The sequence below is a fragment of the Triticum dicoccoides genome, chromosome 2A, assembly GCF_002162155.2.
Source record: "Triticum dicoccoides isolate Atlit2015 ecotype Zavitan chromosome 2A, WEW_v2.0, whole genome shotgun sequence".
NCBI lineage: Eukaryota > Viridiplantae > Streptophyta > Magnoliopsida > Poales > Poaceae > Triticum > Triticum dicoccoides.
The window spans coordinates 91,958,967-91,972,101 of record NC_041382.1 but is presented as its reverse complement, the minus strand read 5'-3'; the positions used below and the strand labels follow the sequence as shown (position 1 = coordinate 91,972,101).

At 45.6% G+C, this 13,135-nt stretch overlaps 2 protein-coding genes and 1 long non-coding RNA gene across 3 annotated transcripts in view; 2 read left to right on the top strand and 1 right to left on the bottom strand.

The window, feature by feature from the left end:
• LOC119357689 overlaps positions 1–1,436 on the top strand; it is a 2,568-nt gene extending 1,132 nt beyond the window's left edge. Inside the window, exon 2 of the mRNA XM_037624555.1 lies at positions 1,017–1,436. Within this exon, the coding sequence (XP_037480452.1) occupies positions 1,017–1,436 (420 nt within the window). The remainder of the gene's footprint in view (positions 1–1,016) is intronic.
• Positions 1,437–6,068: 4,632 nt separating this feature from the next.
• LOC119353532 lies at positions 6,069–8,468 on the top strand. The gene is made up of 2 exons (XM_037620150.1): positions 6,069–7,141; positions 7,407–8,468. The coding sequence occupies exons 1-2, from the start codon at positions 6,161–6,163 to the stop codon at positions 7,821–7,823; spliced, it is 1,398 nt and encodes a 465-aa protein (XP_037476047.1). The 5' UTR covers positions 6,069–6,160; the 3' UTR covers positions 7,824–8,468.
• LOC119353533 lies at positions 6,999–8,734 on the bottom strand. The gene is made up of 2 exons (XR_005170455.1): positions 8,635–8,734; positions 6,999–7,125 (listed from the first exon to the last, which is right to left on the bottom strand). It is a non-coding gene; the product is annotated as an uncharacterized LOC119353533 (long non-coding RNA).
• Between the last annotated feature and the right edge of the window lie 4,401 nt (positions 8,735–13,135).

Below are 13,135 nucleotides of genomic sequence, written 5' to 3'. Positions count from 1 at the left end.
TAGTTCAAATTTGAACTAAAACCACAACACTAAAGGAGGGAGTACTTTTTTTTCTAACAGTGGACATCTCTTTGCAAGTGTGCATGCAAATGCATACAGGTGTTTGCTCTTAGTATTGATGGAAGTTTTATTTTCATGCCATGATATTTAGTAATCTGAATGTTGAAGATTCAGGTGGGCACTCCGAATCCGATGGTTTTGGCTGCAGAAAATAGAGGCCTCGTAACCATGGGCTGGATTACCCATCCAGGCTCCACAAAACGCTCAAGCGTTGTTCCGTGTTGCTGTGGAGACTTTTATTGGCAATGGGCAACACCATGTTCGGTTCTGATCGCTGGTTGCAGGGTAGAACAATTGCTAAGTTGGCTCCAAACCTATTCAAGCTGATCTCTAAAAGAGTGGTTCTCAGATCTCCTTCTGGTTGGATGATTGGTCAGGCTATGGCAGGCTGTTCCACTCTTTCCCTACTATATTCTCCTTAGCTAGGAGCAAAGACTGCACTGTTAATAGACAATTTGTCGATGGTCGCTGGGTTATACAGCTGCACCCTAACCTTTCAGCCACGGCAACACATAAGCTGCAGATTCTTCTCAAAACCTATCAAACATTGAGCCCATTGAGCCAATTGCCACACGCAGCGACCATAGGTCCCCGTCACTGACAAACTCGGAGGTGACCACAGCTAGCCCATGTGTTTCCTTGGTCTTACAGGCAGCGGCAAATGAGAGCTCGCTATGGTGTTCGGTTGGTGCCCAGGGACTGGCGTTTCTTTGGTAGTTTCTTCAGGGTGTGTGGGTGTTGCGTTTGTGTTTGGTGTGGTTGGGGCAGGGGTCTTTCTGCCCCCTCTCTGTTCTTTTCTCTATCTTAATGGAATGATAGGCAGCTCTCCTGCGTGTTAACAAAATGGTAACACAACAAAATAAATAAATTGCAACATGGATTACCACTTAACCAAAAGGTGCAAATACTACTAAAGTTTAATCATGGCTTACACAACTTGGTTATTTCCACTACAGGTAATGGAAGGAATAATGGATGCAGAAGGTGCGGAACTAGAGGTCCTTGTTGGCCTTAGTTCACAAATATGTAATGCCATTCCTGAAGACTTTGCGCGAGAGCTTGAACACGGTCAGATTAAGGAGAGATTTATAAAGAGACTTGTCTGTGCACTTAACTCAAATATGATACCCACTGCTCACTGTCCTGGTGTCAGGAGGGTGATAGTTGAACATGCCATATACATGATGGAATTCAATCCGGCCTACGCTAGCTATTTCATCAACTGTCAGATGATGGAAGCACTGCTAATGGTAGAGCGTACACCTTCAAGGGCTGAAGACTATAGGCTCTTTTTGGGTGATGCGGGACTCATGAAGCACAGCATACCTCTATCTGCTCTTGTGGCTAGAGCAAAAGAACTGATGGGCCGTGAGTAGCTACAGGGCATCAGCAGTGTCACCTGAACATACTCTATACTGGACTTCTAGACACGCTCAATTTGCTCACCATAGTAGAGAGTTATTCATTGCATCCCAGAAGAAGGAGATTCCATGAATTTATAAATTTACAGTTGATTCCATTAAGCAGTTGATTTTGTGTTGACAAGCCATATATACATTGTACTGTCATGATGATTGCAACTTAAACAATGGCTGTGTTAGTTTTGTAAGAACATGGATATATAAATGATGCTGAATCTGATTTGTGATTCAATATTAAGTGCCATGCTAGTTGTGCATTGTCAGGGTGTGAGCGCCAAGTAGGTCGCTTTCTGCGATGACTAGTTGGATGACGACCGTCGTCCTCGACTAGGCTGCGCGTGCTACGGCCGTGCGTGGTCTCCGTGGAGATTTCCTAGAGTTTCCTTGTCTCATATGGCTGAACAGAAGACTTGGCACTCCGACAGCTACCTGCGCAGCTGTGCTCTCGCGAGTCTGGATTCTAGACGATGAAAACACTAGCTTGCGGCCGGTTTAACTTTTGTTTCCGGTTAACTCGAGAAACAGGGTGTCAGGATGTCTGTGGATCCTGCTGTGGATACAGCAGCGATGCTACACACACGGAGTTTCACGGGCGTTTTATGGGGCTGGTGCTGACGTGGCAAATGTTTATTGGTTTAAGAGGGATGCGCGGCCCCACCCATCTGAAAATTAGAAGGGGGGAGATGATTAGATTAGAAAGAAAAAGAAAAAAAAGACAGTCATAGGATGAGGTGGGAGCACGGATGAAAGTATGGAGAGGGAGCAGGCAAGCCGGAAATCAGTGGGGGAGGGGATGAAAAGTGTTATAGGAAAGGGATCCGGCTTGCGCGGTGGGGCCGAGCCTTATTTTGTTTCAATCAAACCAAGTCACGTACGCGGGAGCATGCATGTGCACACGCCGAGGAGCAGGCAAGTCTTGTCCATAGGAAAGGCCCGTAATCAGCCCGTATTGGATCACTGGAACTGGAGTCAACGTCGAAAAGGCGTCACTGCTTCCTTTTCGGCGCCCGCCCTTTATTTAGATGTTGGGGCAAGGCAAGCCCAAGGAAAGTCTAGGTTGGCGCTCCATCTGACCCGTGCGTGTGTGGTAGTGTTGTTTGCTGCTGCTGCTGTAATGGCGAACCTCGCCGAGCACCGCGTACAGATGCCGGCGGATCCCTCGGCCGGCAAGGGCGCCGACGCCACGGCACCAGAGATGGGCCTGAATCGCTTCGTTCGCTTCGTCGTGCTGATGGAGAGGCTCGGCAATGCCTTGGGCACGCTGGCCTTCACCTGGGCGACCGTCGTCCTGCTCGGCGGCTACTCGAGCGACCTCCGCAGGGATTTCTGGGTCTCGACGGCCACAAATTTTCTAGAAGCCTTGAGGTAAGTATATGCAACTGCTACATGCCGCAAAATTAGCTCTTCCGTTACTTCCTATTGGATTTGTGTTTGGACTTACCATTAGCGTGTGTTTAAGTAAACCGTGTGTCATGGTCTTGTTCAAGTGCACAAACCCTCGTCTTTGCGCCGCATGTAGTAACATACGTGAGACGGTTACCATCAGCATCAGGCTTTTGTGTTGCCATAGCCGGTCTCATCCCCTCAGTCGACCTGCTAGATTGTCCACGCCGTCAGCCTCATATGTCTAACCACGGATAAATTATTCCACTGCAACCATGCTCGATCTTGGGCTATATCATCCCAACACATCACTGTGCATTGTTCAACACCCTGTAGAACATGACCTCCATATCATGCTCCAGACTCAGCTGAGCCTTGCGCGCACGTTGATCACCTGAGGACAAGCAATCACAAGACGACACCGTCATGTCATCAACAACAATTATGCGACCCTATCGGCATCTATAGGATTGTGATTGTGTTCTAGAGGGGGGTGAATAAACAGTTACAAATTCAACCTTTTACTTGGTCATTTTTAACCTTTCTTACCCTGCAAATTTTTTTAACCTTTCTACTTCTAGTTGCTTATATAACAACCTAAAGAAGCAAGTGTACAAAAGAGTTAAGAGTGGAAGCGAAACTTGCAAGTAATAGAGAGGTAGGGAAAATGAACCAAAACATGACACGCCAAATGCGATGATTTTTTCACGAGATTCTGATTGTTAGCGAAATCCTACTCCTTGTTGGTGAAGGTTCGAACACAAAATTCTATGCATACCAAGGCCTCGACAAGGTCGATCACAAAGATCCCACAAAGCCTCTTGATGACCTATGCCACCATGGCTTGGTACGACCAAGTTCAAAGCGTAACTCGGGATTGATCATCACGAAGAAGGCAATCACCAGTGTCTACGTTTGTTGCCAGCGGTGCTACTGGGAGATAGCAAATTTTTTAGGAGGGGCATACGAGTGACAGATCAGAGTGACTACACACAAAAAACAACACGATCTACCCAAGTACGGGCTTCTCAGGGAGGAGGCAACACCCAACTTCTGCTATGGGGATGTATTGCACAGTATGTCAAGGACAGAGGGAGTAGAAAATAGTCGTGCTAGCGAATCAACCTGTGGTTGAGTTAGTTAGGTGGACAGTGGTGTGGGTTCAAATCATGGTGCTCGCATTATTCCTGGATTTATTTCAGGATTTCCGGCGATGCGCTTTCAGTGGGAGGAGACGTTCCTATCGACGACGAGGCGCTTACGGTGACTTCGTTCGTGCTACTTTTTGCACTCAAAGATCAAAAGATTTTGTTTTCCGGAAAAGTTGTGGCTACACCCAGGCACATTGCACCCACGATGAACAGTAAATTCAAATGAGCTCCATGCAAACCAAACAAAAATTTTTGTCAAACAGTGCACACAAGTTTTGTAGGGAGCTCGTCGGATGTCATTTGGCCACCAAATTTTGCAAGCACTAAAAACATTTGGTCATAATCAAAGCCACAAAGTTTCAATTTTTTATTATTTTGTTTGATTTTTTTTAATTTACTGTTAGTGTTCACCGTTGGCGCCATATGCTTGGGTGTAGTTTGTTTTTCTTTTGCAGCTCACAAATAAATATATTCTATATGACTTTGCAACTTTGTAGTATTATTCTACATATATGTGTGGGATTCTATTAAATATATTTTTTGTATACAATCCTTCAAGTTTTCAAAATCTAGAGACCACTGGAAATCGGGATCCAATAGCAATTAGCGGACCGTACGACATAACATGTCCATCGCTGAACCAGATATTATTATTCCAAAGCAAATATGATTTCTCATTTTGCAAAGGGCCCAGAATGTGGCTTGCAAGCCTGCAAATTAGGTGAATTTTATCCTTGGCAAACCGATCAAACCATCTGAAATACTTTACTGCCAAATTAGAAGTCTAGAGCTATACTAAAATCTTGTCAAGTTTTCCATGGTCCCAAATTTCACAGTTGCCATTCTGATTTGGATACAAGCATGCCACCTTCGCTTTGTTGATTGTATATAGTATTTTTTTTCTTCTAATTATACCATATACGTATGTACTTCAGGATCTTTGGCCACAACAACAGGCTGGATTATCAATTTTTCTTCCGCACGAGAGGTGCCTTCAGGTCTCTTGGCTGGAATGGGCTGATCTTGCGGATATGCTTCATTAATGTTCTAAGATGTATCAATGCTGTATGGGGCGGCAAAAATGAAATAATAAACGCCCTGACTTTTTCAATGCTGATACTTGTGATTGGTGCAATTCTATATCCAGAAGCTGCAATTCCACCCATGTTTAATTCGCTATGCCGCACGATATCATTATGGGGCCCAATGGTAGCAATCCTACTGCTTTGTCCCTTCGTACTGTATAAGCTCGATGGTGATTCCAAGATGCAGAGGCTCAGTTTTAAAAAGTCAATGACCAGCTGCACAGTGTACGTGTACTTGGTACTATTTGTGGTCGTGCTCCTACTCACAATCAGCAGGTTGCGGTTCCCAAGTATCATCAAACTAGCAGACTGGGCTCTTGGCAGTAAAATAGCATTTTGGCGTCAAGGTATTCTGAACTTGTGCATGTTTGCTGCCACAGTGATGCCGTTGTCCACTTTTCCTACAGCGTATCAACATGAGATGCTCCTATTTGACACATTTGCTCTAACGATAACATCATTTGGTAACCTCCAGATTCCAGCAGCAGCATTACGCATTAGGCTGGCAATGTGGCGCCTTACAAATATACCACAGGACTACCATGGTGATGATGAACGAGATGGCAAGAAAAACCTTGTGACATCTCTCGTAATCTTTTACGTGATGGTGCTTGGCCAAGGAATACTCTATATTGTTGCCGGCATCCTTGATATCTTCTCATTCATCTTACGAAGATCCCTGATCCATCATGCTGGGTTTAGAGGTCCCCAAGGATTGGAATACGTCAATTTATACTATGCATATGTCTTCGACAAATGCATGAAAGGGGCTGTGCTTGCTCCAGAGAAGAATAGCCTCATCACGTTTGCAGTGGATTCTTTAAAGTCAGGCTCACCCAAGAAGCAACTCTATGGGGTTAAGATGGTGCGCAGCTTTCTAGAAAAGGATCCCTTAAAGACCAAAGCAATATCAGAACTCACCACTTCCACAAAGACAATGACCTGCCTGATCAGCATGTTGGGCTGGACGAGTAAAGGGGATAAAGATATTAGATTATTTGCTGCAAAGGCCACGGCCAAGCTCGCTGATAACCTCCACATTGTCCCTATCCCTGGGGCAATGCAGCTCATAGCCTCACTTCTAGACACTGCTCATCGGGAGCAATTAAAGGATCCTCTTCTGGACATTGGCAGCCCTACGGCAGAACAGGATAGTCTTATTCAACAAGTTAGCAGGAACGAACAGACTTCCCTGTTGCTTAAACGGTTGAAAGAGATTTCAATATGCTGTTTTATTCCGAGGGAGGAGCCAACCCACATGGATGAACAAAATTCCCATGTACTCAGATGGTGGAATCTGATTACAAAGCGTTGGTCTATCCCAGAGGAGGAGCCATCGACAGATCAAGATATCCTCCCTTTATTGGGCATGTTAATTCTTAACAAGCTTGCTAGCTTTGATCTTGAGAATTGTATAGAAATCAGCAGAGCAACTGGCCTCATCTCAAAGATCATAGAGTTCACAAGCAGCAGAACTGAAATGACAAATATTAACGAGGCACAACAGACACTGCTGAAAGGTTCATCACTTGAGCTGCTGAGAAGATTTTCAAGTACCAAAGGGGAATTTGGTGTAATTTTGCGTCAGAAGATTTCAGAAAACCTCTTCCTTTTGAACCATCTTGCAGATATCTTGGATGACAGTGGGAGTAGCCATGAACTGAGGGAGCTCACATCAGAACTCCTTAGAAACCTGGCCATGGAGGGTAATATAAAGGACGAGATTGGACACATCCGAGTGATCATTAGCAGGTTGATGCATGCATTTCTCAGCCAAGATGCACTCTCAAGTACGGATTCTGATCAGCGGCTACGAATGAAATCAGGGCAAGCACTGGCAGTACTGGCAATGGAGAGTGCCAATAACTGTTTGGTTATGTTAGCAGAACCAGGGTATGTATTCATAAAGGAACTCACAGTTATGATCCATGGTGGCAGATACAGGTACATAGCTTCAAGCCTGTTGCGGAATATGTGTGTGCATGCTCGATCTGGGCTTCGCAACTCTGACCTGAACGAAATCTCCTACATTTTGAGAGAGGTGAGCACTACAAATATAAGCTACATGTGCACTATCAGAGGCAGATACCATGACTTATTATTTAACATGTTACTGCAATCTTTTCCTACTGATACATTTAAGCTAATACTCAAGTAAATAAATGTTAACATCATAAATTACAACTGTTATACTTTCTACAAACGACACGACTAAATAAATGGGCGGCAACATCAATCACTTAAACAAAATTTGCAGATATTACTGTTTAATCATGGTTTACATAGCTTATCTATTTCCACTATAGGTGCTGAAAGGAATAACGGATGCAGAAGGGACAGAACTGGAGGTCCTTATTGGTCTTAGTTCACAAATATGCAATGTCATTCCAGAAGACTTTGCGCAAGAGCTTGAACATGGTCAGATTAAGGAAGGATTTATAAAGAGGCTTGTCAATGCACTTAACTCAAATATGATACCCACTGCTCATTGTCCTGGTATCAGGAGGGTGATAGTTGAACATGCCATATACATGATGGAATTCAATCCGGCCTACGCTAGCTATTTCAACAACTGTCAGATGATGGAAGCACTGCTAACGGTAGAGCGTAAACCTTCAAGGGCTGAAAACTACAGGTTCTTATTGGGTGATGCAGGACTCATGAAGCACAGCATGCCTCTATCCGCTCTTGTGGCTAGAGCAAAAGAGCTGATGGGCCATTAGTAGCTACGAGGCATCAGAAGTGTCAGCTGAGCATGCATTTAGAAGATATTGTACTACTGATCTATACTGGGACTTCCCATTTGCTCACCACAGTGGCGAGTTATCCATTGCAATCGAAGGATATCCCATGAAATTTGACAAGTAGCCATTGTGTTCCACAATGCAGGTAACATAAATAATGGCTGTGTTAGTGTTGTAGGATCATGGATATATGAAAGATGATGAATCAGCTTTGTGACTGAATATGAAATGTCATGGTAGTTTTGTATTGTCAGGGTGTGAGGCTTCAACACCAACTCATAGTATTTTAAATTTTAAGCTTGATAACGGGTGTTGTCTGGCACTATTAAATGGTGTCGTAGTTGAGTTACTTGAGTATACTAACGAGGCAACCACTTCAGTCCAGACACGAGGGAAGTAAGAACTAAGAGACTGAGAAGTAAGAACTAAGAACCATCCACTTTAGTCATGGACACGAGGGATCTTACCATAAACGATTTTAAACTAAGAACGCACCATGTAGTATAGCACGCTAACATTTGTGGTTTACTCGAAACCAGAAAATTTCTGCTTCCTAGATCAGAAATTGGCCGATAACTGAACACTACAGAGTACGCATCTCATGGGGTACCACGAACTGACGGACTGAACCGACCTATTTCTACAGTGCATAGCCCGATTTGAGAAGAGTTAGCACCAGGCCACTTCCAGGGTCGTCAGAGCCCGGATCTCCGGCGGCACTCAGCTTCAGGCCGGAGATAAATCGGAGACAAAAGGGGATTATTAACCGGAGGCGAGAGGGTGAGTGCACCTGTCGAATTAGAAGGGGTTCAAAGCTGGGACTCCGCACCGCCGAGCAATTCGTAGCCCTGCCGGAGAGCCGGAGGCGCGCCGCGTCCGGCTTATCGGCGCACCGTGGCCGCCGGCCCCCGCTTCGAAAAAAATCGGCGAGGAGGAAAGGCCCGAACAGAGTGATGCGCTCGTGGTCGCCATTTGGGCCCCTCTGCGCGAGCGTAAGCCCAACCACGCGGCCCATCTTTTTTTTATTCGAAAAAGAAAACCTGCGCGCGCTTCTTTGTCTTGGGAAGATTCACGGACGCTCCAACTTCAAGCTTTGATGAAAGAACACTAACAATGCTGATGTACTGAAGACGTGAAGTTGTTCGAATACAGCTTCTGCTCACTCCGCGCAATCTTTTGAATCCAATCGAATACGATAGTACCAAATACCAATCATCATCAAAGGCATACAACGCCATTGTTTGTGAAGCATCAACTTCCCGTGCTGGGTTGGCAGGTCAGAGGGGGCATCTGCCAAGGAGGAGCTGTCGGGTGGAAATGTTGCAGCGGCGTTTAGGGGAAGAGGGGTGCGGCGGGCAGTGGCAGCAAGTGCATTCGCCAAGGCGATCTGTAGGGAGATTCCCATTTTGGAATTGAAACATTTGATAGGTCAATCTGGCAAACAAAATCAAATTCTCTGTTTTAGCTGCGGGGTGTTTGTGTGGTAACGAGAACCCCAACAAACTATAGAAGAAAATTATGAGAAATGCACTTGTGTGAGTATCATAGTACTCCATCCTTATATGAATAATTAAGTGTACATCTAGTTTTAGATCTAAGTCAAAGTTTTAAAACATTACCAGCTTTATAGGGAAAAGTAGCAGCAGTTATGACACCAAATTAGTATCAGTAGATCCGTTTTGAAATGTACTTTCACAGTATACCAATTATATATGTTCCTACTCTTCTTTATATAGTTGGTCAAATTTTTAAAAGTTTGAATTGGAACAAAAGGTAGATGTGCACTTATTCGTGGACGGAGAGAGTAGCTTTATGTAGCTTGCTTAGGCATAACATTGCAGAGGCCAAGGTTATCATCCTTTTTGCCACGGCCCTGGTCTTTTCTGTCGTTTGCAACCAAAGGCGGTCATTTCTGTCAATTTGAATCGGCATGTGGTTATTTTGGGCAAAAATTCTCTAGACCCTAGTCCTACTGTCCACCCTGGCCTCTCCTCCTTGGCAACTTCCACACACAGTTCATGCCCCTTCCATATCTGCACAACTCAAAATGGACATATAAAATTGTTCGTCATCAATTCATCATACACTCGATCAGGATAAAAATGTAGCATCGTTCCACTGACCAGCCATACACTGACCTGTTTGTCGAGGTCCCAAATCGCGTCGTCTGCTTCCTCCCGCGTTGCCATGGTGACGAAACCGAAGCCCCGGAAGCGGCAACCCGCTCCTCCGTAGTCGTAGATGACTTCAGCATCAACCACATCGCCATACTTGTTGAATAGCCGCTTTAACCGAGAGTCATCCACTTCGTAGGGCAGACGACCCACGTACATTTTGACGGCCGTGGAAGATCAAGACCGCGGGGAGAACGTCTTCCTTCTGCCCAGGCAGTTCTAGAAGCACCTGGCTTGTTTACAGTCATAAGCCGTCCATCCAGCTCCTGAAATGTCCACATTCAAGGCAAGTCAAGGGATTTTCTACATTAGCATATGAATTACACATGATGGTAAACTCGGGTAGTAACTAGTAAGTAACAACTACAAGAAACGGATTGCATCCAAGGACATTCATGTAAATAGCATGTGAATGAATAAGCAAGTAAAACTAAGGTATTAGAAATTTAGAATAAAGGCCGACTAGGCTAGCTTCATATTGGTTTTCCCGAAATCAGGAACCAAAAAGGGCACTGCCATGTACTATATCCAAACTAGGCCCATATGGGCTTCATCGAGCCGCTCCACATGCCGTTGTGCATCTCCGTTGATCCGGCTACGTCAAGCCGCGTCTGGGTTGGACCTGCAACACGAGGACGTTGGGGGCTCCGGCCCTAGGCGCGGCGATGGTGGCCATCTCCTTCGCCGGAGGTGGTCGGCCTGACGCTAGATGGGCAGATCTCGAGATCCGTCATCTAGCTCCGGCTGCGAGTCGGGAAGACAAAGTTGCCGGTAAAAACCGAGCCGATGGCATGCGATGGCGGCGTTCTGTGTTGTTACCTTGATGAAGGCATCATCGTGTAACTATTGTCGACCCACTCCTGTTGCTCCGGGGGAAACCGTCGGATCTGGTTTTCCAGATCGGACGATGGCAACACTTTGGAGTCGGTTCTCTCTTGGGAGCATCGTTTGTGGAGCAGTGCTGGAAGTTAGAGGCAGGAGGTGGAGTGGCTTCTGAAGGAAATATGCCCTAGAGGCAATAATAAAGTTATTATTTATTTCCTTATATCATGATAAATGTTTATTATTCATGCTATAATTGTATTAACCGAAAACATAATACATGTGTGAATACATAGACAAACAGAGTGTCACTAGTATGCCTCTACTTGACTAGCTCGTTAATCAAAGATGGTTATGTTTCCTAGCCATAGGCATGAGTTGTCGTTTGATTAACGGGATCACATCATTAGGAGAATGATGTGATTGACTTGACCCATTTCGTTAGCTTAGCACTTGACCGTTTAGTATGTTGCTATTGCTTTCTTCATGACTTAGACATGTTCCTATGACTATGAGATTATGCAACTCCCGTTTACCGAGGAACACTTTGTGTGCTACCAAATGTCACAACGTAACTGGGTGATTATAAAGGTTCTCTACAGGTGTCTCTGAAGGTACTTGTTGAGTTGGCGTATTTCGAGATTAGGATTTGTCACTCCGATTGTCGGAGAGGTATCTCTGGGCCCTCTCAGTAATGCACATCACTATAAGCCTTGCCAGCATTGTAACTAATGAGTTAGCTGCAGGATGATGCATTACAGAACGAGTAAAGAGACTTGCCGCTAACGAGATTGAACTAGGTATTGAGATAGCGACGGTCGAATCTCGGGCAAGTAACATACCGATGACAAAGGGAACAGCGTATGCAGTTATGCGGTTTGACTGATAAAGATCTTCGTAGAATATGTGGGAGCCAATATGAACATCCAGGTTTCGCTATTGGTTATTGACCGGAGACATGTCTCGGTCATGTCTACATAGTTCTCGAACCCGTAGGGTCCGCACGCTTAAAGTTTGGTGGCGATCGATATTATGAGTTTTTGTGTTTTGATGTACCAAAGGTAGTTTGGAGTCCCAGATATGATCACGGACATGACGAGGAGTCTCGAAATGGTCGAGACGTAAAGATCAATATATTGGACAACTATATTCGGACACCGGAAGTATTCCGGGTGATTTCGGAGAAAACCAGAGTGTCGGAGGGATACCGGAACCCCCCGAGAGAAATAATGGGCCTTATGGGCCGCGCGCCCCTCCCCCTCTGGTCCGAATTGGACTAGGAGAGGGGGGCGGCGCCCCTCTTTCCTTATCCCTCTCCCCTTCCTTTCCCCATCCTAGTAGGAGTAGGAAAGAGGAGAGTCCTACTCCTACTAGGAGGAGGACTCCTCCTCCTGGCGCGCCATAGAGGGCCAGCCAGCCTCCCCCCTTGCTCCTTTATATACGGGGACATGGGGCACCTCTAGACACACAAGTTGATCAGTTGATCTATTCCAGCCGTGTGCGGTGCCCCCCTCCACCATATTCCACCTCGATTATATCGTAGCGGTGCTTAGGCGAAGCCCTGCGTCGGTAGCAACATCATCATCGTCATCACGTCGTCGTGCTGACAAAACTCTCCTATGAAGCTTTGTTGGATCGGAGCTCGCGAGACGTCATCGAGTTGAACGTGTGCAGAACTCGGAGGTACCGCGCGTTCGGTACTTGGATCGGTCGGATCGTGAAGACATATGACTACATCAACCGCGTTGTGCTAACGCTTCCGCATTCGGTCTACGAGGGTACGTGGACATACTCTCCCCTCTCGTTGCTATGCATCACCATGATCCTGTGTGTGCGTAGGAATTTTTTTGAAATTACTACGTTCCCCAACAGTGGCATCCGAGCCTGGTATTATGCGTAGATGTTATATGCACGAGTAGAACACAAGTGAGTTGTGTGCGATACAAGTCATACTGCTTACCAGTATGTCATACTTTGGTTCGGCGGTATTGTTGGATGAAGCGGCCCGGACCGACATTACGCGTACGCTTACGCGAGACTGGTTCTACCGACGTGCTTTGCACACAGGTGGCTGGCGGGTGTCAATTTCTCCAACTTTAGTTGAACCGAGTGTGACTACGCCCGGTCCTTGTGAAGGTTAAAACAACACTAGCTTGACGAACTATCGTTGTGGTTTTGATGCGTAGGTAAGAACGGTTCTTGCTCAGCCCGTAGCAGCCACGTAAAACTTGCAACAACAAAGTAGAGGACGTCTAACTTGTTTTTGCAGGGCATGTTGTGATGTGATATGGTCAA

Excerpts from the sequence above, each read along its gene's own strand:
- LOC119353532 (XM_037620150.1), top strand. The coding sequence starts at position 6,161 with ATGCAGCTCATAGCCTCACTTCTAGACACTGCTCATCGGGAGCAATTA. Across the intron at positions 7,142-7,406 it reads TCTCCTACATTTTGAGAGAG|GTGCTGAAAGGAATAACGGA; the intron begins GTGAGCACTACA and ends TTTCCACTATAG.